Source organism: Lepisosteus oculatus, chromosome 26 (genome assembly GCF_040954835.1).
Source record: "Lepisosteus oculatus isolate fLepOcu1 chromosome 26, fLepOcu1.hap2, whole genome shotgun sequence".
Classification (NCBI taxonomy): Eukaryota; Metazoa; Chordata; class Actinopteri; order Semionotiformes; family Lepisosteidae; genus Lepisosteus; species Lepisosteus oculatus.
Genome location: NC_090721.1, coordinates 6,864,963 through 6,890,809, shown reverse-complemented (window position 1 = coordinate 6,890,809; position 25,847 = coordinate 6,864,963). Strand labels below are relative to the sequence as shown.

General features: G+C 45.6%; 1 protein-coding gene across 9 annotated transcripts in view; it reads left to right on the top strand.

Annotated features, from left to right (window-relative positions):
• nf1a (neurofibromin 1a) overlaps positions 1 to 24,058 on the top strand; it is a 103,041-nt gene extending 78,983 nt beyond the window's left edge. For 3 of the 9 annotated variants that reach the window (XM_069184498.1, XM_069184497.1, XM_069184496.1), the window contains 17 exons: positions 140 to 419; positions 1,236 to 1,450; positions 2,127 to 2,188; positions 2,623 to 2,737; positions 3,955 to 4,056; positions 5,045 to 5,185; positions 7,864 to 7,990; positions 8,603 to 8,734; positions 9,356 to 9,491; positions 10,302 to 10,459; positions 10,997 to 11,119; positions 11,583 to 11,713; positions 12,019 to 12,119; positions 12,856 to 12,998; positions 13,855 to 13,901; positions 14,386 to 14,602; positions 18,722 to 24,058. In XM_069184498.1, coding sequence (XP_069040599.1) covers positions 140 to 419; positions 1,236 to 1,450; positions 2,127 to 2,188; positions 2,623 to 2,737; positions 3,955 to 4,056; positions 5,045 to 5,185; positions 7,864 to 7,990; positions 8,603 to 8,734; positions 9,356 to 9,491; positions 10,302 to 10,459; positions 10,997 to 11,119; positions 11,583 to 11,713; positions 12,019 to 12,119; positions 12,856 to 12,998; positions 13,855 to 13,901; positions 14,386 to 14,602; positions 18,722 to 18,864 — 2,373 coding nt within the window. In that variant the 3' untranslated portion in view covers positions 18,865 to 24,058. The other 6 variants (XM_069184495.1, XM_069184493.1, XM_069184494.1 and 3 more) reach the window with 5 other exon arrangements.
• Positions 24,059 to 25,847: the final 1,789 nt, after the last annotated feature.

The following is a 25,847-nucleotide window of genomic DNA, read 5'->3' as shown; positions in this document are numbered from 1 at the left end:
CACGGGTTCACATTTCCAGCAGCGTAGCGCACGGCTCCGTTAGAGCTGTTGCTGGTGGTTTGAGAGATGCCGCTCAGGCCTGCAAGGGCGCTGGCTGAAAGTAACACCCGATTGTGTAAACGTCCGCTCTGCCCGGCAGGTGATCGGGAGGATGTGCAAAATCATCGACAAGACCTGCCTGTCGCCGACCCCTACGCTGGAGCAGCACCTGATGTGGGACGACATCGCCATCCTGGCGCGCTACATGCTGATGCTGTCCTTCAATAACTCGCTGGACGTGGCGGCCCACCTGCCCTACCTCTTCCACGTGGTGACGCTGCTCGTGGCCACCGGGCCGCTGTCCCTGCGCGCCTCCACGCACGGCCTGGTCATCAACATCATCCACTCCCTCTGCACCTGCTCCCAGCTCAACTTCAGCGGTGAGGGCCACGCTCCCAGATCGCCAGGGCTGTCCGCACGTCCGCTTCCACAGCTGATGGAAGGGACCGAAGGCCGCGCAGCTGTGCCGTCACAGCTTTTTTTTTTTTGTAGCCAGAAAACCCCTTCTATCCCCAAGCGAGCCAGAATTTTGCACTGTCTGGAAGTTCGGATCATAATATTGTGCCGTTGTGCACACCATGAACGGGTGCTCTGAAAATCAAAGATTGAGTTGATTGATTGTGCAGGCCCCCAAGCTATTGGTTTTGGAGTCAGCTGGAATTCTAGCTCCTGGAAATCAGCTGCCAGGAAGTCTAGAGGGCAAGAAAGACTGCTGTGTGACTCAGCCTTATCAGTTGGTTTATGATACAAGATTGGTTATTGATTGCCTGAAAGGTAGCCTTAATAGTTAAAGACTGTTCTCCACTGCTTACTACATTAGAAGGTTTTTCCTCCGTGTTACAGGAAAACAGTAAATCAGAAGGTCCAACTGACCCAGTATTTTACATATTCAGCAGACTTTTACTCCTTACTAGCAGCTTAGGGACTGTTTTATAAGAAAAGCAGCCTTGTTTTGCTTGAAGTTCAAAAGCACAGATAGAAATGTATTCAAGTGGAGGAACGTTTGTCTTTCCTTTGCTTTGGAAACTCACCCTAATGTCAATGTTCTTATATAGCTCACGGTTGGAGATGCACATAGACCTTATTTCACCAGATACTAGAACGTGAACTTGCTCTGGGGGGAAAGAGCCCCTCGTGAGCGTCCGTGACCGTGTTGTATTTTGTGATTGATCCGTTCCTCTTTCGCCTCCCCGCAGAGGAGACCAAACAGGTCCTGCGTCTCAGCCTGACGGAGTTCTCCCTGCCCAAGTTCTACCTGCTCTTCGGGATCAGCAAGGTCAAGTCGGCCGCCGTCATCGCCTTCCGCTCCAGCTACCGGGACCGCTCCTTCTCCCCGGGCTCGTACGAGCGCGAGACCTTCGCCCTCACCTCCCTGGAGACGGTCACCGAGGCGCTGCTGGAGATCATGGAGGTGAGCGCCGTGGGCAGGACCAGGCCCAGACAGCAAGCCACCCGGAGGCTGACCACAGCCACTCTTCCTACGAGCCCAGCTCGCTGCGCTGTGCAGGCTAGAGTAGGAAATGCAAAGAAACACTTTATAGGAACTAAAGGAAAGATAAAGACTATCCTCCATTGCTTAGTGTATTAGTCTTACTCAGACACGTCACAGGAAAGCAGAAGAGCCAACTGGCCCTATTTCTTACGTGTTCGGCAGAACGCTTTTACTGCTCACTGAAAAGAATAGATATAGAACTGATAAAGAAGCGGTTTCCTTGTAGTCGGGGTTTTCGTAGGAACAATAACAAAAGGAGGCCATTCTCCCTGTCCGGCCCGTCTGGCACTTAGTCATTAAGTGATACGAGAAGGTCACCCGGGCGTTTCTTGAAAAAACCCACGGTATCGGCCTCAGCCGCATGGTTCCACACTTTACACGCTGTGTCAAGAAGTGCCCCCTGTTCTTGGTTTTAAATGCACTTCCATGTAGTATCCAGTTGTGCCCTTTTGTTTTTGTGTTTCACTGTTCATTCTGAAGAAATCTGCTGTGTTGACCTAATTGGTGCCTTTCAGGTTGTTGAGTTCTTTAGCTGTATCACGTCACCTAGCTGTCTCGTCAGTTCAGCACTTAAAAGATTTCACTTTCCTTGCAGGCGTGTATGAGGGATATTCCCACATGCAAGTGGCTGGATCAGTGGACAGAGCTGGCCCAGAAGTACGTGCAGCTCAGATGGAAACTTGTAAACTCTTATTTTCTACTGTGTTTTCTGCTTTAACCCCTGATGACCTGTTTGTGGGGGGACAAAGTAAACTTTTTTGTTGTAATTTTTTGACATTACTTTGCCTGCATGTTTTTCGACATTCATATTGGATAAATGTATATATAAACGAAAAGCCCAAATCAAATGATTGGTACTCAGCTGCAAATGATTAAACATGTTGGTTCCAGTGGGGGCGTGACCTGTTGCTAAGAGCTCTGGTGTGCATGTCTTCTCTTGCCCCTCCCATTGAAATGCGTTACTGAGGGTTCTGGTGTGGGCGTTGTCCTGTTGCTAAAGGCCCTGTTGCGTTTCCATGTGGGAGGGATCTGTTGCTATGGGCAGCGGTGTGGGTGTGTCCTCTGCCTAATGTACCTCCCTCCCTGGGCAGGTTTGCTTTCCAGTACAATCCGTCCCTGCAGCCCCGAGCTCTGGTGGTGTTTGGCTGCATCAGCAAAAGGGTGTCTCATGGCCAGATCAAACAGATCATACGCATCCTCAGCAAGGCAAGTGCTCTCCTCCGTGCCCAGTGCACAGGGTTTCTTTCCACATCTGTCTCCCTGCATCTGTCCGTCTTTATGCCCATTACAGTTCAACCTCGCAAAGTGTAGGAGACACACGATCTGCAGAAAACAGGAACTCGGTGCAGCCCAGAAGTTTGTCCATCAAGCAAATTATTGTCTTGTCATTTTTCCTGTGTCTGTGTACGTAAAATAGCAAAATGCCCAAAGCAAATCGACAGTGATGATTGTCAGCCTCTGTTGACACAGAACAGCTTCAGTAATATGAATCTACAAGGTCTTACCTGCCTGATTGGAATTAATTTTGTCTCTTTAATGAGTAGATTTGTGTCTCCCGTTACTTTAACTTTGGTATTTCTTTTTGCACATTCATATTATGAAAGCTTTTGAAAGTCATCAATGGACCCAAGTGATTGTTGAGTTGTTTTAACATTAAGGATTTTGCCTTATTTCGGATGTTTGCTTGATATAGAAAGCAGAGTTTTTGACTGTTCCAAGTTCCTTAATTTATATCTTACAAATTGATTGTGCACTTCCTATACTATATATAAGTATTTACAGTGAGCGTATGATTACATTTGGAAGAGGTGCTTTTAATGTATTTTCCTCATCAGTGTATGTGCAGTATTTATGAACAGCATGGCTCAAGCCATGGCTACTTGTAAATGGGCGAGATGCACAGTTAGCTATGATTTATTTTGTTTTATGAGGTATTTTAATGATCATAAGAGAAAACAATGATACCCTCCAGAAACCCAGGCAAGTGTAGGGCCTTTGGCATGCTTAGTTTTGTGAGGGTTTGCCGTTTCACTGTGATCCTTCTCCTTTAGCTTCCTTTTGAAAATGCTACTGGAGTGAACTGGCTTCCAGTCAAGTTTACTCTGTCCACTGTACAATTAAAAAGCAAATACCTTCTTCGAAATAACGCTGTGAAGTCCTTAGTCTTGATTTCACAGCCCCTTGTACCTTCCTCTTGAACGGATTGCCCAGATAATACAGGATTGTTTTGGTTCTCGAGTCATTTGGGCTTCCTGTGATTGGTGCTGAAGACACTTGTGGTCAGTGGTTCTGATGTCCACAGGCCTTGGACATCAGTGATTCCTGCAGGAGAGGTCCCGATTCTACAGCCCTCCAGTGTGGCAGAGAGACATTTGCAAAGGATTATTAATGATGGCTTGTGCTTTTTTTCCCCCCCTCAACAGGGTCTAGAGAGCTGTTTAAAGGGCCCAGATAATTACAACAGCCAGGTATTAATAGAGGCCACAGTCATTGCACTGACCAAACTGCAGCCACTTCTGAACAAGGTACGGAGACAGAAGTGCAACCAACCCTTACAGGTCAACTTTACCTCCTTAATTCTTGCTGTACTCTGTGTTGTCCAGTGGGTCTGAGTAGTTCCAGCCTGCTTGTGTGTGTGCTTGGCTGGCTGGCTTGGAGTTCGTGTCCATGTTCCCTGCAGCTTGACTGTTCTTCTCTGCCCCTCACCCCCACTCTCAGTGCTGCTTCCTTCTGCTCCGAAATCACCCGAGACTGCCCAGAATCGGGAGGGAAGTTTGCTGTCGGGGAGGGAGAGCCATCTTGGTGCTTTCGGGGGCAGACACAATCCCACTGTACTTTAAAAACTCGGGATCTGCAAATCAGTAATGTCCGTCCCATGGTAGAAAGAGCCACCTAACATCTAAACCACACGACAAACAATTTGGTCTCTGAGCAGCCAACAAATAAACCGATTTATTAGTGGAAACACCTAGAGCAATGTTTTAAATTTACAGCTTGAAGTGTTGCATTTATTTTTCTCTAGTGCGGCGATTCTGTTTTTGCTAGTAAATCTCCTTATTCATCCCGGTGGTGGTAATAAAAGCCCAGGAGGAAAGCAGCCAGGCTGTTGCTGTCTGGTTCCTGTGTGTCCTCTGTGTGTCAAGTGTGATTCGCACAGTCTGTACAAGTCCAGCAGTGTGCTGCATCGCCCGCTTCTTGATAGAGAGAAATCTGTCCTTGCTGTAGCAGCGACACAAGGCACAGATATCAGTGAACGTAACTTACCCTTAGTAGATTTCCGAGAATCAAGCTGTTGATACTCTGGGGAAAAAAAGTGGGATCAGTGTTTAAATTAACTTTTGTAATTGCCCCAGGTCAAGGCTAATACGTGTTATTGATGATTTACAAATGAGGATGAACAGTAAATATATTTTGGTTTAAAACTGAAACATCTGCTGTTAAAAAAAAATAAAAGCTGAAAAATAGTCTGGGAAACGAACGTTTGGACTCCGATCTTTGTTCTGTGTGCTTCAGGACTCTCCCATGCACAAAGCGCTGTTCTGGGTGGCCATCGCTGTCCTGCAGCTGGATGAGGTCAACCTGTACTCTGCCGGTACTGCTTTGCTGGAGCAGAACCTCCACACGCTGGACAGCCTGAGAGTCTTCAATGACAAGGTACTGAGCGCTGTATGCAAGCGTGCTGCCCTACGCCAGAACAAAAAAAACGGGGGGAAAAAAAGAGAAAAGTTCAAACTGGACTGCCGAAGACTCACAGTTTCTGTTTTTCTTCCAATGATTAAATCCTTAATATTTTCTGGGGGAAACAAGACAAGAATGAATATTTTAAAATTTGGTCAAAGTAGTTGTGCAAAATTACCAAAGAGCTGTTTCCAGAAAAGTGGATTTTTAATTTTTTCCCCCTTAAATCTATTTAATTATATTTCTCCTTTTGACTTAAGTAAAGCCAATGAAATGTGATTTTGTTGATCTGCTAGTCTGGCAGACCAGTGAGTTGTTCCGATGAGAGTTAAAAAACTTGTTTTAAAGGTTCCACTAGCCCTCTGTACCAGGCTGATTCGGGATTGTGACGATGCCTGGACCCACATGGGGTTTGAAGGAGAGCCTATCAGGCCCTCTGACATGCCCACCCATCCAACCACTCCTCCTTTGACAGTGTTGCAGAGAGTTGCTCTTTGAAAAGCCATCCATCAGAGACCTAACTGGTAGAGGCGTTTGTCCAAGTGTGTTGACCTCCGTGATCACGGGTTCGAGCCCAGATCATGTCCCACGCCCCCCCCCGACGGGGATTCCCCGAGCAGCGTGGTGACGCACAATTGGCTGATGTCCACCGTGGGCAAGATGGGACTTTCTCAGTGAAACAGCGATCTCTGCAGTCGCTCTCCTCCAGTCGCAGTCGGTTAGGGATGTGCCCCCAGCTCAGTCTCACGAGCGGGTCGTAGAGCTCACCGTGCTCTCTCAGCGATCACCTTAAGTGCTTGAGCCGTCCGGGACTCCTGAAAGAGCCATCCTTGATCCATGTCGGAATGCTATGCTCTGGCCTTTGAAAAAGAACCATTTTGTGTTGTTTTGTTTTATGGCTGCAGCACAGTCGCTGTTTGTAGGGTGGTGTCATTTTACAGCAAATAGAATGCACATGAATGTTGTCTATACTGAGAAATCTTACACTTGTTACACCTTGTTGGACACGCTGCAAGCGACAGGAAAAATTAAGAATGAAAATAAGAAATCCACTTCTAAGAATGAAAAGGTTTTGCTTGCATCGAATTCCCCATCTCAGCTGCAGTTTATTTTCCAGACAGTTTAATGCTCACAGGGTGGGAATGTGTTAATTTCAGTTCTTTTAATGGTTTTCTTTATGTATTATTGTGTATCTTTTTTTTGTGCTGGCGGCTGGTTGTCAGAACCACAGGGGGGGATTTGATCTGAGTGCACCAGGGTGGCTCCAGACGAGTGTTTTCAAATGAGGAAGCTCTTGGCCAGGGAGGAAACATGGGGACTGATTAAAACCTTGCAGCCTGTGCTGTTCACATGCTTCCATCTGGAACCGGGTTTACACTGGGGGACAGAAAAATGACAACTGGAGACAGACGGTCTATCTCCCTTCCACCCTGACTCAATCCCCAAGAGGACTGGTGCCCATGTGGAAACAGCACCACTTTTCAAGAGCAAGATAATTAGAGCAGACAGTTTCAGAATGGGAGATTTGTTTGCATTTTCTGCGTAGGACACAGTTGTGAAGTTGCAGAATTGCCCCCACTTCCTACATGAGAAACCCACACTTCAGCAGCACTTATAATGGGGACGTTGTATTTTGGCTTTTGCTGTGATAACATTCCGTGTAAGAAGAAAGACCATTGTTAATCAGTTATACCACAATAATTCTGTAATCTTTACCACTTTGTGCTATTTAGAAAATATTCTACAATGGTTAATAAATATGGGTTAATGGATTAAAATGTTTGCATTTTCAATAGGTTATGATGTGGTGATCTTTTCTAATTTCTCTTTACCTTTTAACAACTTACTTTTAGTACTTGTAAGATATTATTAAACCTGTAAAATATTAACAAAAACATTATAAAGCAGCACCTTGTATGCAAAGTGTTAATACAGTAGAATGGTGTAGCAGAAGACGTTATCTGCAGTTGTTCTCTTAAGCTCAGTAAGACAGGAGAGTGAGTTGCACTACTTTGTATCAAACATGTCAGTAAAGGAACCCTAGAATTGCAGACTGTATACGAGCTATTGTAATAGAGCGGTGATTCATCCTGTCTGGTGGCAGGCCCTGGAAAGGTGTGAAAACGCACAGCACCGAGCAGTTTTTCAGGCCCAGCGTCTCTTGCAGACTGGGACGCCCTCTTGTACAGACCATGCTAGCCAGAGTGGAAGTTGTGTCATGAGCACCACGCATATCTGACTATATCTGTCACATGTAGTCATCTTCTTAGTTTATAAAGCCCCCCTCATGATAAAAACACCTCAAAGATGTATACATCTTTTAACAGGTGAAAAGTAGACATAAAAACATAAAAGGCAAAAATAAAAATCACAGACTTAGAAAACACCATCTTGGTTAGACAAGTTTTAAAAGCATTCAAGCACTCAGGTTCCCTGTTTCTTTTGGAGTGGTATAAAGGCCTAAGATCCCTTCACTTACATCTTACCCAGATTATACTCGATATTACAGGACTGAGCAAACTCAATCTGCAATCTGAATATTAAATGAGGGAACTCAAATATTTGATTAATGATTTTTATTTTTAAGCAGTTGTACGGGATAGTGCACACTGTTTTCTAGTTCTGACCACCCTTGACTCCCTCTCTATCCCCAGAGTCCTGAGGAGGTGTTCATGGAGATCAGGAAACCTTTGGAATGGCACTGCAAACAGATGGATCATTTTGTCGGCCTCAACTTTAATTCCAACTTCAACTTTGCGCTAGTTGGACATCTGCTGAAAGGTGGGTGAGAAGATCGCTTTCTTCAGCTGTCTGAGCGGTGTACTGGTCTGATCCTTGTCTTGTCTAAAAATCCCAGGGTGTTTCTCGTCAAAAGACTAGGGGTGTTCACCCTGGTGTCGTGACCAAATGTCATGGCCTTTACCAATCATGGCCTCCAAATTGTCCCAGTTCATGAAGTAGCTTCACCATTGTGCTCTCCTCCTCACTGAGAGCTGGTGTGTGGGGAGCAGACTGGCTCACTTTAGCTGCCGTTGCATCATCCAGGTGGTAGAGGAAGGGAGTCCCCCTGTAAAGTGTGGAGTGTCCAGAAAAGCGCTATATCAGTATGAGGGTTATTATTGTTATTATTATCTCTATTTTTGTGCATCTGCCTGCCTGTCCACATCTGTCAGTTGTTCTCTCTCCACATCTGTCAGTCTCCAGATGTGTTTCATTTCCAGAAAGTTTAATCCTCTCAGGATGTGAATGTCAGTTTTTTTTTTTTCAAAGGCTCCTCTGAAAGACCTGTTAGCCGCTCCAGTCGGTCAGTGGGGTCCTCGCAGGAACAGTGTAGTTTAGTGCTGTTGGTTACCTCCCGTGTGAGTCTGGACCCTCCTCCTCTTTCCTCCGCAGGGTACCGGCACCCCTCCCCCACCACGGTGGCGCGGACAGTGCGCATCCTCCACACCCTCCTGGCCCTGGTGGGCAAGCACCTCAACTGCGACAAGTTCGAGGTCAACACCCAGAGCGTGGCCTACCTGGCAGGTGAGCGCGCCGAGGAGGAGGAGGGCGGCATGCGGGCCATCTCGCTCGACTGGCACTTAGCAGCTAATCGCTCCAAAGTCATCTGGCTGTTTCTTGAAAGAAGCCAGGTCTATCAGCTTCCACAGCGTGGCCGGGATAGCTTGTGCCATGCGCCTGCAGCCCTCTGGGTTAAGAACTGTCTGCTGTTCTCGGTTTTAAATGCACTGCCACATAGTTCGCACTTGTGTCCTCCGGTCCGTGTTCCACTGTTCGTTCTGAGGACGGATTCTGAGTCGTCGACGGGAGAGGAGGACAATTGACGAGAGAGAAGTTCTCTGCTCACATGACTGCCAGTGCAAGTTGTCAGTCCCGAGTCATTTCAAGGCTAGGCTTGCAGCCCCGTATGATACCTCATTTGGCACAGGAGGGTGCTTTGTACTGTACCTGCGTTAATATTCCCTGACTCCGGGGGTGATTGTAACGATATGGGGTTGCTATGGCTAGTGCAGTGATTAAATACTGTGTTAAAAACAGGACAGAATGCTGTGGGTTAGAAATACTCTCGTGTTGGATACAGAGGTCAGTGGGGGTGGCGCTGTGTTTTGCTGTTGTAACGAGACTCTTCCCGCTCCTTGCGCGCAGCACTCTTGACCGTCTCGGAGGAAGTGCGCAGCCGCTGCAGTCTCAAGCACAGGAAGTCCCTGTTGTTGTCTGACGTTACCATGGAGAATGTTCCCATGGACACCTACCCCTTGCATCACAGCGACCCCAGCTGCAGGTCAGCATCTCCTTTTCTCTTCTGTCGGGTTCCGGGTAGCAAGATGGCGAACTTGCCGGAGAGCTACGGTCCCTGTATCTCTCGTACCCTGGTGTTTGTAATAAACAAGTATAACTCGGTAACGAATATCAACATGCGTGCATGTCCTGCCCTTCGGGATTCAGCCGTTCGGTTGCTGGAGCCCCTGAAGTGAAAAACAGCCATGGTGCCCTGTGACAGCATGGAACTAAAAAAAGAACAAAGCTCTTATTTCATCATCTGTCTGCATCTTTTTTTAGCCTCTTAGTAATTGTTTGCTGCTGTGCTTTCATGCCGGTTCATTTTTTCTTTCTTTGGCTGTGCGGTCAGTGTGTTTCATCACTGCACAAGAATGAACACGAGCGTTGCCGTCCTCGGAACGCGGGTGTCCGCTCAGTTACGTCCATCGCACAGCTGGGCGACGTGCACGAGCCCCTCTGCTTGAGTTGCCGGGCTCAATTTCCTGTCGAGAGAGAGAAGGCCGCTGCCCAGGGCTCGCTGTGCAGTGCAGTGTGGGCTGAGGAATGCTGGGTAACCTGCTCGACTGTGATGTTCCAGCAGGGCTTATGGCAGACGAGCTTCTCACTTGTACCTCGCGCCGACCACAGGGCTCTATTTTAAAAATCTCAGCATGCTGGCAATGAAGCAAGACATTCTCTACATGACTGGGTGCAAATTAGCTGTAGCCTCACACCTGATATCTTAGCGGAACTAGAAAAGAGAAACTCATTCGCTTGCAAGCTGCAGTGAGTGCCAAAAGCACGCCTCTGACTCTCTCTCTGGGCTTTTCAGGACGCTGCGAGAGAGCCAGCCCTGGGCTTCCCCCAAAGTCTCAGAGCGGTATCTGGCTGCCAACTACCCCACTGTGGGGCAGATCAGCCCCCGCACGCGCAAGTCCATGAGCCTGGACATGGGTCAGCCCTCACAGGCCAACACCAAGAAGCTGCTGGGTGAGTGACCCAGCGGGCTCCCTGTGTCCTGCCCGCTCTCTTCCTCTTCCTCAGCTGTCACCCCGGCGTTTCCTGCAAAGTCTGAGCTTCCTGAATGTCCAGACGTCTCCCTGCTTATTAGTTTTTGCTTCCCCACGCGTTGAATAAGTGGCAGAAGTGTTTGAGACTCCCACAGGCGCCAGCCTTACGTGTTGACAGCAGCCCTGGTGACAGGCTATGCCACACCCTACCTGCCAGAAGCATTCTGGTTTGATAGTTATTTCTAACAACGTGATAGAAAAATTAAGATAGTTGGAAATAAGAAAATGCAGAGCCCCACATTTTAAAAGGAAATGCTTTCTACTGGGGTTGGGGGTGTTGCAGATATATATATATATTAGATGGAAGGAGTTGCAGTTAAACAACAGTAAGAAGGCATTAAAGAAAGGTACTTAAGAAATCCCCTGCTGACCTTGGTAGGAATTGCTACCTGTGGGGGCTGGTTGGGTTTCGATGGGCAGTTCTGTACGTTCGCTGACCCCATTTTCTGTCCACCAGGGACGCGGAAGAGCTTCGACCACTTGATATCGGACACTAAAGCACCAAAGAGACCAGAGATTGAATCTGGCACCACCACGCCTCCCAAGATGAGGAGAGTAGCAGAAAACGATTATGAAATAGGTGAGCAGCTTCATGAGAATTTGTGAATGAAAGCAGGCCAAGTCAGCCCACTGCGTTTGGTGTTTTGCCAATTGTAGCTTATTGATTCGACTCAGTGGACTGAGCTGCTGACTGAGTGTCTTGCTGGGGTTGAAGACGTTTTTTTTGTGCAGATCGCCTTGATGGAACCCCCCGCAAAACGATTATTACATTTTTCTTGCATGGTTAAATAGCATACATATTTTTTATTTGCAATGCAGCACATATACTGTTTTTACTTGATCATGCGGTTCTTGGAATTCATGCAGCTAAAAAGGACAAGCTGCTGTTACAAAATGCGCTGATTCAGCAAAAGGAGATGACTATATTCCCACTGCATTAATCCGCAGCAAAATGTCCCTGAAACCCTCTGAAAATTGAGCAGGATTAGATGCGTCTCTTCTACCTTGCTTACGCTGGGTTTTTTTCCCCTCTCCTGCGGCAGAGACCCAAAGAATAGCCAACTCCCAGCAGCACCCACACCTGCGGAAGGTCTCGGTGTCGGAGTCCAACGTGCTGCTGGACGAGGAGGTCCTCACTGACCCCAAAATCCAGGCCCTGCTCCTCACTGTCCTAGTAAGCATGTCGTCTCTTTATTGTTCCTCTGTGGATCTCTCCTGTCCCTCTGTTAGGCCTCTTTCCTTTCCTCACAGTTTTTCTCTTCTTCCCTTCCTCTGTTCCCTGATCCCTCTGCTTTCCGACCCTGAAAAACCCGGGAAGGTCACGACGCGCTCATCTGCGTTTGTACAGGCTTGTCTTGTGGCGGGCGGTTAAGAATTCAGGCGATCCCTGCAGGACACAGACTGAATCTAAGGATAAGCAGAAGGCCTGGGCCTGAAGACCTGATCTTTTCTGAACACTTCCTTTCTTTCCTCTTCTAGGCCACACTGGTGAAATACACAACAGACGAGTTTGACCAGAGGATCCTGTACGAGTATTTAGCTGAAGCTAGCGTTGTCTTCCCAAAGGTCTTTCCAGTTGTGTAAGTCCTCCCAGCTTTCGCGCCTTGGGAAAGTGCTTTCTGCTACTTTGCGCCACCGTGCCTGCGGTTTCTGTCTGCACTGCACACTGAGCACTGGTGGTTGAGCAAAGCTGTTTGATTGTGTTAGAGATTAGGGTCCTGTGTTACAGAGCTACAGCTCTGCCCACAGTGAAGCATGAGCCTACGTGCACATTTCAGTCTGCACTGGCTGTGACAGATGCTCTTATGTTCAGAAAAAAAAATCCCCTGCCTCAAAATAAATATAACTTTGAATGTTTCAAAATAGTACAGCTTTTTTATTGAACAGATTGAGATGCTTCGGCGATATTCTGTTGGTTGTACGTTTTCTCCCCTCCATTGCACTGGGGAGTAAGTATTTCATCTGGGGCTGTACTTTGAAATTTTGTTTTGATGGGGCAAGCAGCCCTCTCCTCATCCTGGTCCCAGCTCCTGGCCTTCTGGGACCCCTGAGAGCCCCAGCTGGGCACGTGGGGATCGGGACAAACAAAAGGGCCTTGCCTTTTGAGACGAGAGGTGAGGGTTGTAACTGGAGTATGGTGAGAACCTGGCGGAGTTTTAAATTACATGCTAAATTACATGGAAACAGCGAAAATATATTAAAACCAGACTATGATATTGGGTGGGGAAAAAGCATGAATCCAGTAATTTTAATGGTTATCATCCATGTGTTCAGGTCAGATAGTTACATTCCTTCTTCATCTTTTCCTTATTTCAGCCACAACTTACTGGACTCGAAGATAAATACCCTCTTATCACTGTGCCAGGACCCCAACCTACTGAACCCCATCCATGGCATTGTGCAGAGTGTGGTGTACCATGAAGAGTCACCCCCTCAGTACCAGCCCTCCTATCTGCAGAGTAATAATCCTTTCAGTGCGGCATGTGGCCTCTTTCACACAGACATTTTCACATTCATTTTACCTCTTATCGCGGGACCAGATTCATTTTCTGATCCTGCTAAAAATTGTTCTTGCACCCTGTTACTGTGAGATCCTCAGTGTTGCTCTTGGATTCCTTAGAGCTCTTGTTTCAGTTAGTATGTTTGGCAAGTACGTTTTGTGAACTCAACATTAGGAGCCTAGTTTATGGGACACCTGGGTCTCACACAGTTCAAATGGTCTTTCTTTACGTAAAGACACTCCAGGTGAGATTACATGCTGTTCTCAAAGATCAGCGGCGTTGATGAGCATCACAAGGGGCCTGACTTTGAGGGTCATAAAAAAAGAATTACATTGTGGGCAAATGAAGCATCTTTTTGTCCTGTTTACCGCTGAGCAGGTTTAACAGAGTGTGACGGAGTGAGATGCATTATCAGTGTGCATACGTGAGCTTCTTCTAGTGTCATGATACAGTAGAATCATTAATACATGAAGTCAGATAGCTGTCAGTTAAGCACCATAGCACTGTACTTGCAAAATATTGACATTTTTCTTAACCTAAAATGCAAAAAGGGCTAGGAGGTTGGGAACACTTGAGATCATTAGGAGTAGTGATGCTAGCATTGCCGCCTTGCAGTCAAATCACTTCATTCTTCACGAGAGATATTAATACCCCGGTGGCATAAATAGTCTCTGAATCAGGAAGAGAAGGGCGTGCATGTACTCAAGTGTCTGGCTGGCCATGTACGAATGAGTCATGAGCCGAGCTCTGTGCTCGGGCCTTTGTGCACTGCTGAGTCCTGTTGCCCAACGCATCTCTTCCTCTCTCCTGTCAGGCTTTGGTTTCAATGGCTTGTGGAGGTTCGCCGGACCCTTCTCAAAGGTATGATCGTTCACCCTCGTGCCTGCCTTTCATCTTCGTTGGCAGCACTAAAGAAATTCAGCTGTGCGGAGAGCACGATTTATCGAAACCCCTGCCATCAACACCGTGCTGCCTTGTAGCCCTGTTGTTGGCATGCGGGATACAGTGAATTATGTGTGAGAGCCGCACGAGTCGGGCGACCATTTCAAAACTCTGCTGCAGTCCACCCAGGAGAGGATCTGTTTGCTTACAAAGCTTCTCGGGACAGAGTCCAATCTGTCTGTTAGGGTTCTAAATAGTTTAGAATCCTCTGTTTTCCTGCAGATAGGTATGATGTTGTATTGCAAATGATCACCATCTTACTTTTGTTAGAATCAAAGTGGTTTGTTACCTTCAGTCCTGAAAAGTGTTTGTAATGCTCATCATCCATTTGAGATGTTTTGCTTCTTCCTGTCATTAACAGAGGATTAAGCTGCCCCCCCTTGTCTCTCTGTGCCACACCCAGCAAACCCAGATCCCAGACTATGCCGAGCTGATCGTGAAGTTCCTGGATGCCTTGATCGACACCTACCTGCCGGGTATCGACGAGGAGACGAGCGAGGAGTCTCTGCGGACGCCCACGTCTCCGTACCCTCCGCCGGTGCAGAGCCAGCTCAGCATTACCGCCAACCTCAACCTCTCCAACTCCATGACCTCGCTCGCCACCTCCCAGCATTCCCCAGGTCAGCACACGCGTGCACGTGCATGCACAGACACACGCAGCAGAGGTACTCCAGACAGAGATTGTACACACGCGCACAGGCATTCACACTTTGCTCTTGGAAGGGCGCTGTGGTGTGCCATGGCAGAAACACATTGTAGTGTGGTGAAGCCCAACAGAACCATGGCAAGGGCTTGTCAAAGCACAGAGAACATCATAAGAAAGGTGGGAAATAGGAAAGCAGAACAATGGTCTGGGAAAATTCACGACAGCATGTGCACAATAGATGGGGCAAAATAAGAACTGACAGGTTGGTTCAGTGTGTCAGATGCAGTCAATGGAAGCCTTTATGTTAACTAAAACAAGCCACTCCTGAGAAATTCACAACCAGGTGCTGTGCTGCAGTATGCAGACTGAAACATGTGCTTGTTTCTCATTAGAAATGGCGCTTCTAAAACTGGTGTTTCTGATGGTACTGACAAGTCTTGCAATATTTTAATTTGTTTTGGTCAACCTCTTTCAAAGTCTGAAAGAATTTGTCATCTAGGTTATATGCGTGGTCCTGATATATTTAAGTTTTGAATGATAAATGCAGGACTTTTATCATCATTTTAATTTGCATACTGTGCTTTTTAATGTGGACTGGAAGGTGAGTTGTAGTTAAAAATGTATTCAAGAATGCCTGCCTTTCTGCATCTTCTCATTTTCCACTCAAGGACCAGTATTTTTAAAACCTGCTTTGTTAGCATATTTCTACTAAATATCTGCTTTGGTATTTCTGTTTTATTTCTTTAGTCAAAAACATTTATATAATGTATATAATATGCTCTATCAAAACCTGATTAATTTGTTGATTGTGCTTAAAAGTGTTCTTGCACATAACCTGGTGCTATAACATCCTAAATGCTGGTATTGGATCCTTTAGTGTTCCTGTTTTGGTTAGTAAGTTTAATAAGTTATATTTGTGGATTGTATTGCTTCTACAGAGCAGATGCAATGTTGGCATCACTTTTGTACCAGTAATAAAATGCTGCTTATTTTTCAAAAGGAGGTCAAAATATCCTCCATGTTAATTACAGGTTTCTTGCACTGCAACATGTCCAATTTGCTTGCAATTTCAGATTCAACACCGTCAATTCCCACATAGGGGAAGAAAATATTGTATCACACATGTCTAGAAATCTGTTTTGCCATAAAATGTCCTTTTCCATGTTTTTTTATTTGCGTGTTTTTTTTGTCTTGTCTGCTTTTGTTTTAATCTGCCTGTCTGCTGTCCGCCCTGGGCGATGGTGCTGTTCTTTCTGCTGTGTAGTTTATAGACGATCCCCAACTTTGCCCCAGTTGAGGTCCTCTGAAGTACTGCCCCAGAATATGCCTGGTACAAGTGAAAACTATAGGGCTGTACTGGGCAAATAATGTCCAAGCCTATAGTTTGTGAAGAGTGGTAACTTTTAAGTTGTTTTATTCATGTGTGACTTAGTAGCTTTAGGCTTACAATTCTGTCCTGTAAAGTTCCTTTGTTGAATCTAGTTCAGTCTAAATGTTACAGAATTTTAAGTTATTTTAGAATAGCACTGAAGTATTCACAAGTAACAAAGATTTGGGAAGCTTTGTGCTGTTCTCCGTTAATGCTGTAGGGCTGGAAATCAAAGTAGCCAAATAATTGCTATAAAGAAAGCAAGAAATGCAAACTGATGCATTTTGAAAATTGAATATTAAGTGTATTTTAAAGCAGTGTAACAAACACTTTTTCTAAGTGACCACTGTTTCACAAATCTTAGTGTATCAGCCTAGACAACAGCTGTAAGAACACTAGAGAATAGTGACAGGTAATATAGAAAACACAGTTAAATAATTATTGGGTTTCAAGTCCGAGCTGATTCCCTTCCCTCATTTAACACTAGAAATAGTATTGAACAGCTATAAGTGTGAAAAGGCTGAATAAAGAGACATCTGTGTAAGAACTGGAGAAATATTGATGTAGTATTGGAGTTCAGTATCTTACATTGTGGATGATGTTTTAAGAATCAGTGTTACATCCTGTTTAATGTTCCCTGCAACTGCTTTACACGATGTAGCACAGTTCTGGGACGAGGTGGTCCAGGTTGATATAATAATAATCAGTGTGGGTTCGATGGCTGTTTCAGCTTCAGCAAGGCATTGTTTTTGAGTCGTTTTCTTATTTTTTTCTGTTCGTGTTGATGTGCCATTCTGCGTTTAATCATGTTGCTTTTTGTTTTGTCACCCTCTTTTCTGGTCTCGCCATTGCTCGCTCCCATCTCTCACCCGCGCTCTCTCCGCGAAGCGTCTCTGCCGTGCTCTAAGTCTGCCGTTTTCATGCAGCTCCTCGCCTGCCCCAGGTACTCTTGACCTCTCCGCGCCCCCCCAACGCGCGGCTCGTTTCCTGCCCTGGGCACGTGCTCGGGGCCGATGGGGCCAGAAGCCCCAGGAGAACCAGGAAGCCGATCTCTGATCGTCTCCGTTTTTGGAGGAGGGGGGGGCAGAAATGTGTCTCCACCTGGCCAGTAACACAAATGATTTGTGTTTGTGTGGCTGCGGCCCTCTGAAATTGTTCTGTGAGGCCATATTGTACTCTGATCTCAGCAGGAGGAATCTGACTCCTTTTGCCTCTGATGCACAGTGCTGGTCTCAGGCAGCTCCTCGGTACACAACAAATACGTACAAATAAGTAAATCAGAAACAACTGTTTCCCTGCAGCCTACCAGCAGTGGGCTGCACATTTTAAATGACCTTTTTCTCTTTCCTGGCAGAGACAACTTCACTTTGTTCTGCAGAAATGACGGCCTGCTGCCTGCTTTGCATGCTAGAGGAAAAGAATCCACTTTTTGAGAGAGGTGTAAAAATGTGTCACAGAAACTTTTCGGTTGACTGTGCAAGGTTATTACGGTGTGATAACAGGTGATAGCATTATATGAACATAGCTTTTTTTTTTACAAAGGAAATATTGTAACGCTGTGGTAGTTCTGTGACAGCTCTGTTCAATGAAGGGGCTCATTTTCATAAAACTGCACAATTTCCTCCCCTACCAGCACTGTATTTTGTAATTGATTTCACTTTCCTAAGAAGTCTTAGATTGTCTTAGATTGACAGGACAATCGAATGTTAGGTCAGATGTGGGACTCTTTCACTGTCAGTTGCTGAAGAGTGCTGAAGTGCTTTAGATGTGTGTACAGTGCCACCTATTGAGGATTTGGTGTATTGTATCAAGAGAGGGCCATTCTTCTTGCCAGGACTCTTTGCAGAATAAAAGACAAATATTTAATCAAGGATCAACTTTAGTCCAGGGATGATTTTCTCTCCCTGAGGGCTGTCCCTCTGTCACTTCATTTTTTAACTTACATGCTTAATTGAACCAAGTATTTTATAAAAGGGCAAATTGCATTTTTTATGTTTTAATCATAATTAGCTTGTAGACAAATGCAAATTAAAATCTTAATCTTAATTAAGAAGGCCTGAGTCGAGACCCTTGAGTCCTGGCCAAATTTCCCATTGGCCTTTACCAATCATGGGCTCCTAATAATACCCATCTATAAATTGGTGTGTGGGTGTGTCTTTCCATACCACACCCCCATGTGGGCGTGGCTACTTATGTCACTCCCATGTGGGCATGACCATCAGTCCAGCTGTGAGCGTGTCTCATAGTGCCACTCCTACCTGTCTGTTGAACATCAGTCGATCAACTAGTAACAGCTATTTAGTCAGAAATAGTGGCAAATGGGTTGAGGTGTTTGTGTAAAAATCTGTATGCTGCTGCTGTTGTTGGAAATAGTACCCCTGAATTGTTTGACACTCAGGAGTGAGATAAAAAAGTTAAATAAAGGTCTAAACAAGCAGGCAGATGTATTAGATCTATTAAGACAGTGCTTAGCACTGGAGTTGTAAAGCTCCCCTGGAATGCAAGCTAACAGATAGTGTTCCCCCGGCCCCAGGTTGAGAACTGAAAATCTAAAAGCGCACTGGCAAAGAAAAACCAGGAAAAGGGTGACGAGGGGTGGTGGCGGAGCTCTGGGGTTTGAAGCCTCAGCCGTCCTGCTGCTTGCTTTCACGGTTTGAAAGAGCTGCTCTCTCACGGGTGTGCCTCTCCCCCCCCCCCCCCCGTCTTCTCCCCTCCCGCCGACAGGGATCGACAAAGAGAACGTGGAGCTGTCCCCCACCACGGGCCACGCCAACAGCGGCCGCACGCGGCACGGCTCGGCCAGCCAGGTGCAGAAGCAGAGGAGCGCCGGCAGCTTCAAACGGCCCAGTATTAAGAAGATCGTGTGAAGAAGGAAGTCTGTCCCCCGGGGGAGGAGGAGGGGGGATATCCCAGCCAACCTCGCCAGTCATGATGCTGCACTTTTTCCTTTTTTTTTTTAACCTTTAACCCGTCAAGTCAGCCAGTTTGCCTGACGATCAACATTGAAGAACTGCCTGAATTTGAAAGCCTTTGTTTTTAATTTTTTTTGTTTTTTGTTTCAAAAAAAGCCAGCCAGTGTTTCTGAAGCATTACAGAAGACCTTTTTAATTTTTTTTTGTTTTTGTTGTTGTTTTTGAGGATGTATTAATTTACATAATAAAATATATATTAGACTTTTTTTAAGGAATATTTTAGCTGGAAGAAAGCACTGAAACTCTCAACACTGCAGCAGTCGTCAGAAAACGGAAGCCATTTGCTATAGTTCAAACTTCTTGCTTCGATTTTTTTTTGCCTTTTTTATAGTAGTAGTTTAAAAAAAAAAGACTATTATTTGCACACTTTTCTTTAATCCACAGAACGTGGCTTTTTATCGTGGGTTGAAGGAATCTGCTAGCCAGGGCCTCTTGCACGTTTCCTTGAGTGGAATTTTCCTTGTCGTCGAGTTAGGAGTGTGAAAGGCCGGCCAGCCAGCCCGAAGGACTTGTTTATTTGGGCCGGAAAGTCGGCGAGCTGGGTACTCATTCGGATTGTCTTAGAAACCGTGGGGAGGCGAGAATCGTCAAGCACGGCTCTTTTGACCTCCAGCTGTAAGGATCCGTCTGCGGCGAGGAGCTCCGTACAGATGTTCGCGCGCTGCTCGTGGGCTCCGCGCGGGGCGACGGTGTCGTCTGACTGAAGACCCGTAGTCGGTCGAAGGAAATCCGTCCGCCACCTCCACTGGCCCGGTCTTCTTGCAGAAATGCACACCGCTTCCCCGCTGTGCCCCCGGGGAGGGAATCCGCCGCCAGAACATCAGCACCCGGACCAGGAAACCCAGTGAACCCAGCAGAGTGGAGATCAGACCGGACCACGGATCGCCCAGCTCGGGAACTCGATTTCATCCGCAGTAGTGAAATCCAAAACGTATTTAAGACAAAGTGGGAGGGGGAAAAAGCCCTCTCTCTCCCACACACACACACACATTTTGGGATGTTGTTCAATCCATTGTGTGCCTTCGTCAGGGTTTTCAGATGTTTATAGTTTGTAAAATAAGCGAAGCCTTGCTTTGGAAAGTAAAAACAGGTACTAATTTTAGACTGTACATACGGTAAAGAAAAGCATTGTAAACAGGATCATACGACAATATACAATCAATCATCAGTACCCCGCTGCCTGGTAGTGTTTGCCCTGTATAGCAAAATATCCATTATAAAGAACTTTTTTAACTTTAATTCATAAACAAACTGACTGCGAGACACTAGAAGTACACGCAAACTTGTAAATAGAAAAGCTCCTTTATTTTATTGATGAAAAAAATGACAGTTTGATTTGTTTACAGTCCAGAAGATGACAGTGGATACAGTTGTTATATGCAAAACAAATTTGCCAAAACCGTAATATAGAATTTACAAATATATAAGTAAATACGATATATAGTATTGATTAGCTTGCAGGTATGTTGATTGACCATTCTAATGGCCACAGTAGCTGTAGGAGAGAGCTGTCTGAAATAGCAGCGGGAGTGTTTCTGAACATTGTGACGCGCAGTAGAAGATGCTGTTTAGTTTAGGCACTGTGTGATGCCAAGAGCTTTCCTGAAGCATTAAAACAGCGGAGAACTGACTGTCTTACAGTAGATTAAGCTATTTCCCTTCTAGGTGTGGTCTGTCGTGTGAAAGTGCAGAACTAAACTATTTTGGTGGGTACCCTTGGCATGCAGGTGGCCTTTGTACCAGGGATAACACCAGGAAAAACTGACAGCTTCCCCCCGCGCCTTCTCCGACTGGCGTTGTCAGCCAAGCGCATTAAAACGGCAGACTTGGTGCTCCCGTTAGAATTGATAGAAATGCCGCGCGTGCAGTTCCAGAACGGCGCCACCTGGTGGGCAGTCGCGGGCTTTCCCGCTGCCAGAGAGCCACGCTGGCTCCCAAGTGCCTCTGGGAGGGGCCAGGGTCTCGGCTGCCCTTTCCTTTGCGACTCCCTCGCTTCTGCCAGTTGATTAGACGATGAGCTTTTGGGGGGGGCCCTCCTCCCTGGCCCCTCCAGCCTCCTCTCTTGGTGTACAGCACAAGAGACGAGAGAGAGGGGCCTCAAGCGGTGACGTACTCTTCGCTGCTAATCCTAAAATGAACACCCACTTGCAAAGAGCGTGGAGCTGGATGCACCCTCTTGAACTACCTTGTGCTTTTTGTGCACACAGTCTAGTCGCAATCTCGGATAGCAAAATGAGGTTTTGAGTGTTTTTGCGCTCTGAATTAGGACAGACTTGCCCCCATTGATGTTTTAAGAGCAGAATGTGTGCTTTTGTTTTAAAAATAAAAGCTCCTGATTGCTAGCCTTGCTTGGTTTGGCTGCCAGGGCCTGTTTCAGTGCAGTTGTAAATGCTGCGATCGATTCAGAGCTGCCAGCACATCTGAATGCTCTGTTTTCAGGCATATTACAAACCCCAGACCCTTTCTAGTTATTCTCGGTGCGATTTAAACAAAAAGCGTGGTGCTACTGACATGATACTGACCAAACGCTGCGTTTTGGCTTTTAATATTAGCAAAACCGGAGTGCAGCTCTTCGAACGAACAGCCGCCGAAACAGCCTGGCGCGCGTTGTACACTCGAGGGGAGAGGGGCCCAGGTGCTGCCTGAAGTGGCCGTGACTGCATTTTTTTCAAGAGGACGCCAGTCCTGTGAGGGAGTTTGTTCTGCACCTCTTCACATGAACCAGCTCCAACCTGCCGTTCTTGTTTTTGTGTGTGTCGTCGAGTGCTGTGTTATGCATCCTAACAATATATAATACACAGTCCTAATGAAATTGGTGCACACACGCCTCGTTTCAAATGGTGACCCGTTGTTCTGTCGAAACCTGTAGGTGCTAATTCAAGGAAGGATGGATGGATACCATCGAAAGCGAAAAAGTCATCTTAAATGGGTATATTTTGTTTACAAATGTTTAAATACTTGAATTGACAGTAACAACCTATCTGGAATACAGCCCTTCCTCTCAAAGAGAGCCAATAAAGGGAAAAAATAGCTTTGAAAGTAACATAAAGGTACCAAACCCAATCTGACAAGGTGTTACAGACCTTAATGTTGTATTGTTAAAGGAACCAAAGTACAGGAACTGCAATATAGTGACAGAATAAGCTCCTATATCACTGACTTTAAGAGAGAAAGTTCATTTGAGAGTGAGGGACGGAGGCAGCCTGAGTTTCGTATTATATATATTTACAGATAGTGAATGCTTTTTGATTATCTTGATATTATAGTTAACAAAATACCGACCAAAATAATTAATGCAGTCGCTAGTGGAGGGAGTATGTATATTAAAATAGGTCTGGACAGTGTAAAGGTGATTTAACAAATGTAGCCAAGGTACTTTAAAAGTTTGTTTGCTCCTTGTAGGCCTTTCCAAGGTGTTCCCAAGCTAGAAATCCGTTCGTTCCTGTGTCATACGGCTGAGAAGAAAAGGACCATCTTTGGTTCTGTAATTTGGTTGTGGGAGCCGCCTTCTCCTGAGAACCCACCCCTTATTTGCCGTTTGTCTGCCGATGCCACTTCGACCGGGTGTTTCCGAGAGCGTCGCCCCAAGTCTCTCTAGGTTTTGGACCGCCAGTAACCGAGATGCTGTACAGGAGAGGCCTGAGACGAAACTGATTCAGCTGAGGGGAGGATTCTGGGTGCATCTCTGCTTTATTTGTGTTTCGTGCCAGGGTGCAGAATGCAGTTTTCCCTCCCCAGGCAACTTGCTCTCTCTTGTCACAAGTGTCACCTGGCGCAGCGCGATGCAGACGTTGCGCAGAAAGAAATCTCGCACCTTAGCAGAAGGTGGGAGAAGCTCTGTCTGCACAACTGTATGGGAAGGGAAAAACGACTAGTTGGATCAACTCGCTTATAAGCCTTTAGTCTCCAATGCGGGGTTATTTCAGTTTTCAATAGATGATACCGAATTAGTAAAAATTGTTTATTGAATAGGAACAAACTTAAAAATATTTTCACTCATTTTGGAATTCCCATTTTCTCACCCTTTAATGAGAAATATTTTGCGAATTCCTCCTCAAAAGAATGCTCTGCACCTGTGTGACAATGGTACGCAACTGTAGGGGGAATAGCGATGGACTGGGAACTGGATACTGAAAAGGTTAGCAAGCACAGACGTGACGTTTGTTAGCTGGGAACTCCAGAATATGGCAGACTGAGTGGCGGCTGTTGGTTTGCATTGCAGAGATAAAGGTCCTGCCTCTGACTGGACAGCGAAACAAAGCTCATCCGGAACCGAGACCTTTTAAAAAATACAACCACCATTTTCTGAGGGCACCTAATGATTTTCAAAAAGATTTTAAAAGCTGAGAGTGCACATAGAGCAGATGACCTGGTTTGTGTGAAGGCTGTTTTGTAGTGTGTAGAATTGCACTATTCCTAACTGCAGTCAGACATGTCGTTTGCAAGGAGTAATGACCTAAAATTAGGCACCTCTTCCACGAGGTTATGCAAAACACATTTTCGCCACAAGGAGTCACTGTTGAGCGTTAGCCACACTATTTTTTTTAATGCAGTACGTTTCACCTCTGTAAATATTTTGTGTAAAATTTGACAAAGGTATATTTACTACACTGTAAATACATGTGACGATATATTGTATTATTTTGCTTTTTTGTAAAGCAGTTAGTTGCTGTACATGTATAACATACAAATTTAATTATTCTAGTGTTAGTAATGATACTCTCCACTTTCATTGCATTATGCCATTAAAATAAACATACTGAGAAAAAAATAGAGATGACTACAAATTGCTGTGTATTATAAACTCGCACTGTGTAAGGTAAACTTTACTGTTCCCTTTGGACTTCGCCATGAGCAATGTTACCTTAATGAATAGCCTCATTCCTTTTACTTCTGTGTGGCAAAGACATGCCAGAGGAACTCATCAGACGCTACAGAAACTGCTGTCAGATTTGGATATGTTACTCGTAGCTACCATTGTAGAAATCATTGTTCAAAGTTTTTGCTCGTCCCACCTCTCTCCCTTTCCATTTCCATCCCTGTATGTATGACTTTTTTTGGAAGTAAAAATGTAAATTCAACCTGTTAACATCTGTTGTGCTGGTGTCCTTCTGTTCGGGTGACCCAGGCAGAGAGCCGACAAGTCCTCCGAGATAGCTGAAGAAGAAAAAACGCACGTTTTAAATTATAATTAAGTGAACTTTTTTTTTAAAGCAGTCCAGGCAGATTTTTCTGTATGGATGAGCTGATGGGATTATTTTTGTCCCAGCTTTATTTTTGTGTCCGGCTTGTGCTCTGAATGCTTTTTCCCTGCCAGGTAACTTGCTTTCTCTTGCTCTGAACTTCTTACAAGTGCATTACCCACTGAAGCTAGAGCCTAAATACAAGACACCTCAGGACAGGTGGAAAACCCAGTCTGTGAGGCCTTTTGTGCAAATGGCTAGTTAATGGTTAAACTAGCTGACTAGTTGGGTGTAGCTGATGCCTTTAACTGTAGTACCATGCAGGCACAAAGACTGGAATTGTGCAGTGCCTGTTTTGGTGGAAAGGGAATCATGTTTAAGAAGAAGACATCCTGCTGTTAGAAGTTTATGGATCCAAGAAACTATTTTAGATTACAAATATTTTTGTCATTAGCACCTCTTATATCTACCTGTGAGTTTTATATTTTAAGCTCAGGGACCATGAGGAAAAAACGTTAAGTAAAGAAAGTTAAGGCAGATAGTGGCTGCTACTGTCAGCTTTCCTGTCCTGTGGACTTGAGCTCCTTGATCGATCTCTTCTTGTGCTTTTACTAACTGCAGAGGCACTTGAGGGAAGTACGCTTAATTGCTTAGTCAAACCAGAGATTAGCACCATTCACAATGCAAAACCCTTTCTCTTGCGAAGGCATCCTGACGCACACTGCACAGTTCATCAGACGCAGTCAGCATCACGCTCTTGCATGATGAAAGCATGCCCGCAAAAATTAAATGATCGTTACTGACTTTACATAATCTCACGTTTTGGGATTTCTGCTCCGAACATGAAAAGGAGGTCCATAGACTTTAGGGGGACTTTTCTTGCTTCACAGGCAAATCAAAATAAACTTAAAAAATACAATAACTAATAACATGAGAGTTAACAGATTGTTTAGCCTTTCATCTTGTAGATTCTTCCTCATCCCAGGAAATAAGATTAACTTTGTCCCCCATGGGGAATTTTTTGTATGGATGCATACTAGTTCTGTACATCTGAATACATTACAAAACATTGCATATCACTTGTATTGTACATGCATAACTCATTTTTTAAAAAATAGGGAGCCCTAGATTATACAAATCCAGAGTGTAGTTTGCCCCAGACACTGGAGTTAACAACCTGCCTCTTGCCCTGAGATTTTTAATACAGCAGGATCTGTTTAACTCATCTGAAGGACAGCGCCTCCTATGGTGCAGTGTCGCCCATTGGCTGCCACCTACTGGTCTATCACTACATCACTACAGCAGGTTCTTTTTTGAGATACATTTTCCCGTACTGACCAGTCCCAGCTCGGATGCGATCTGGACAAGACGAGATGGAAACGCTTTTAATTAATTAATTAATTAATTAATTGCTTACACTTATATCGCGCTTTTCTGAACACTCCACTCAAAGCGCTTTACAGGTAATGGGGATCCCCTCCACCACCACCAACGTGCAGCCCCCATCTTGTTTTTTCCACCGTCTCAGTAGAAGACACCGTTTTTAAAAGGGGGTGGCTGCTTTTGTTTCTTAGTATGATAGTGTATAGACTGTATATTGTACTGCCCCGCCAGGCGGGCTGAGAACAGCGCCTGGGGGCGGGACTACAGGACGGTATATAGTAGGGCGGAGGCTGCGAGACAGCCCCTTCCTTT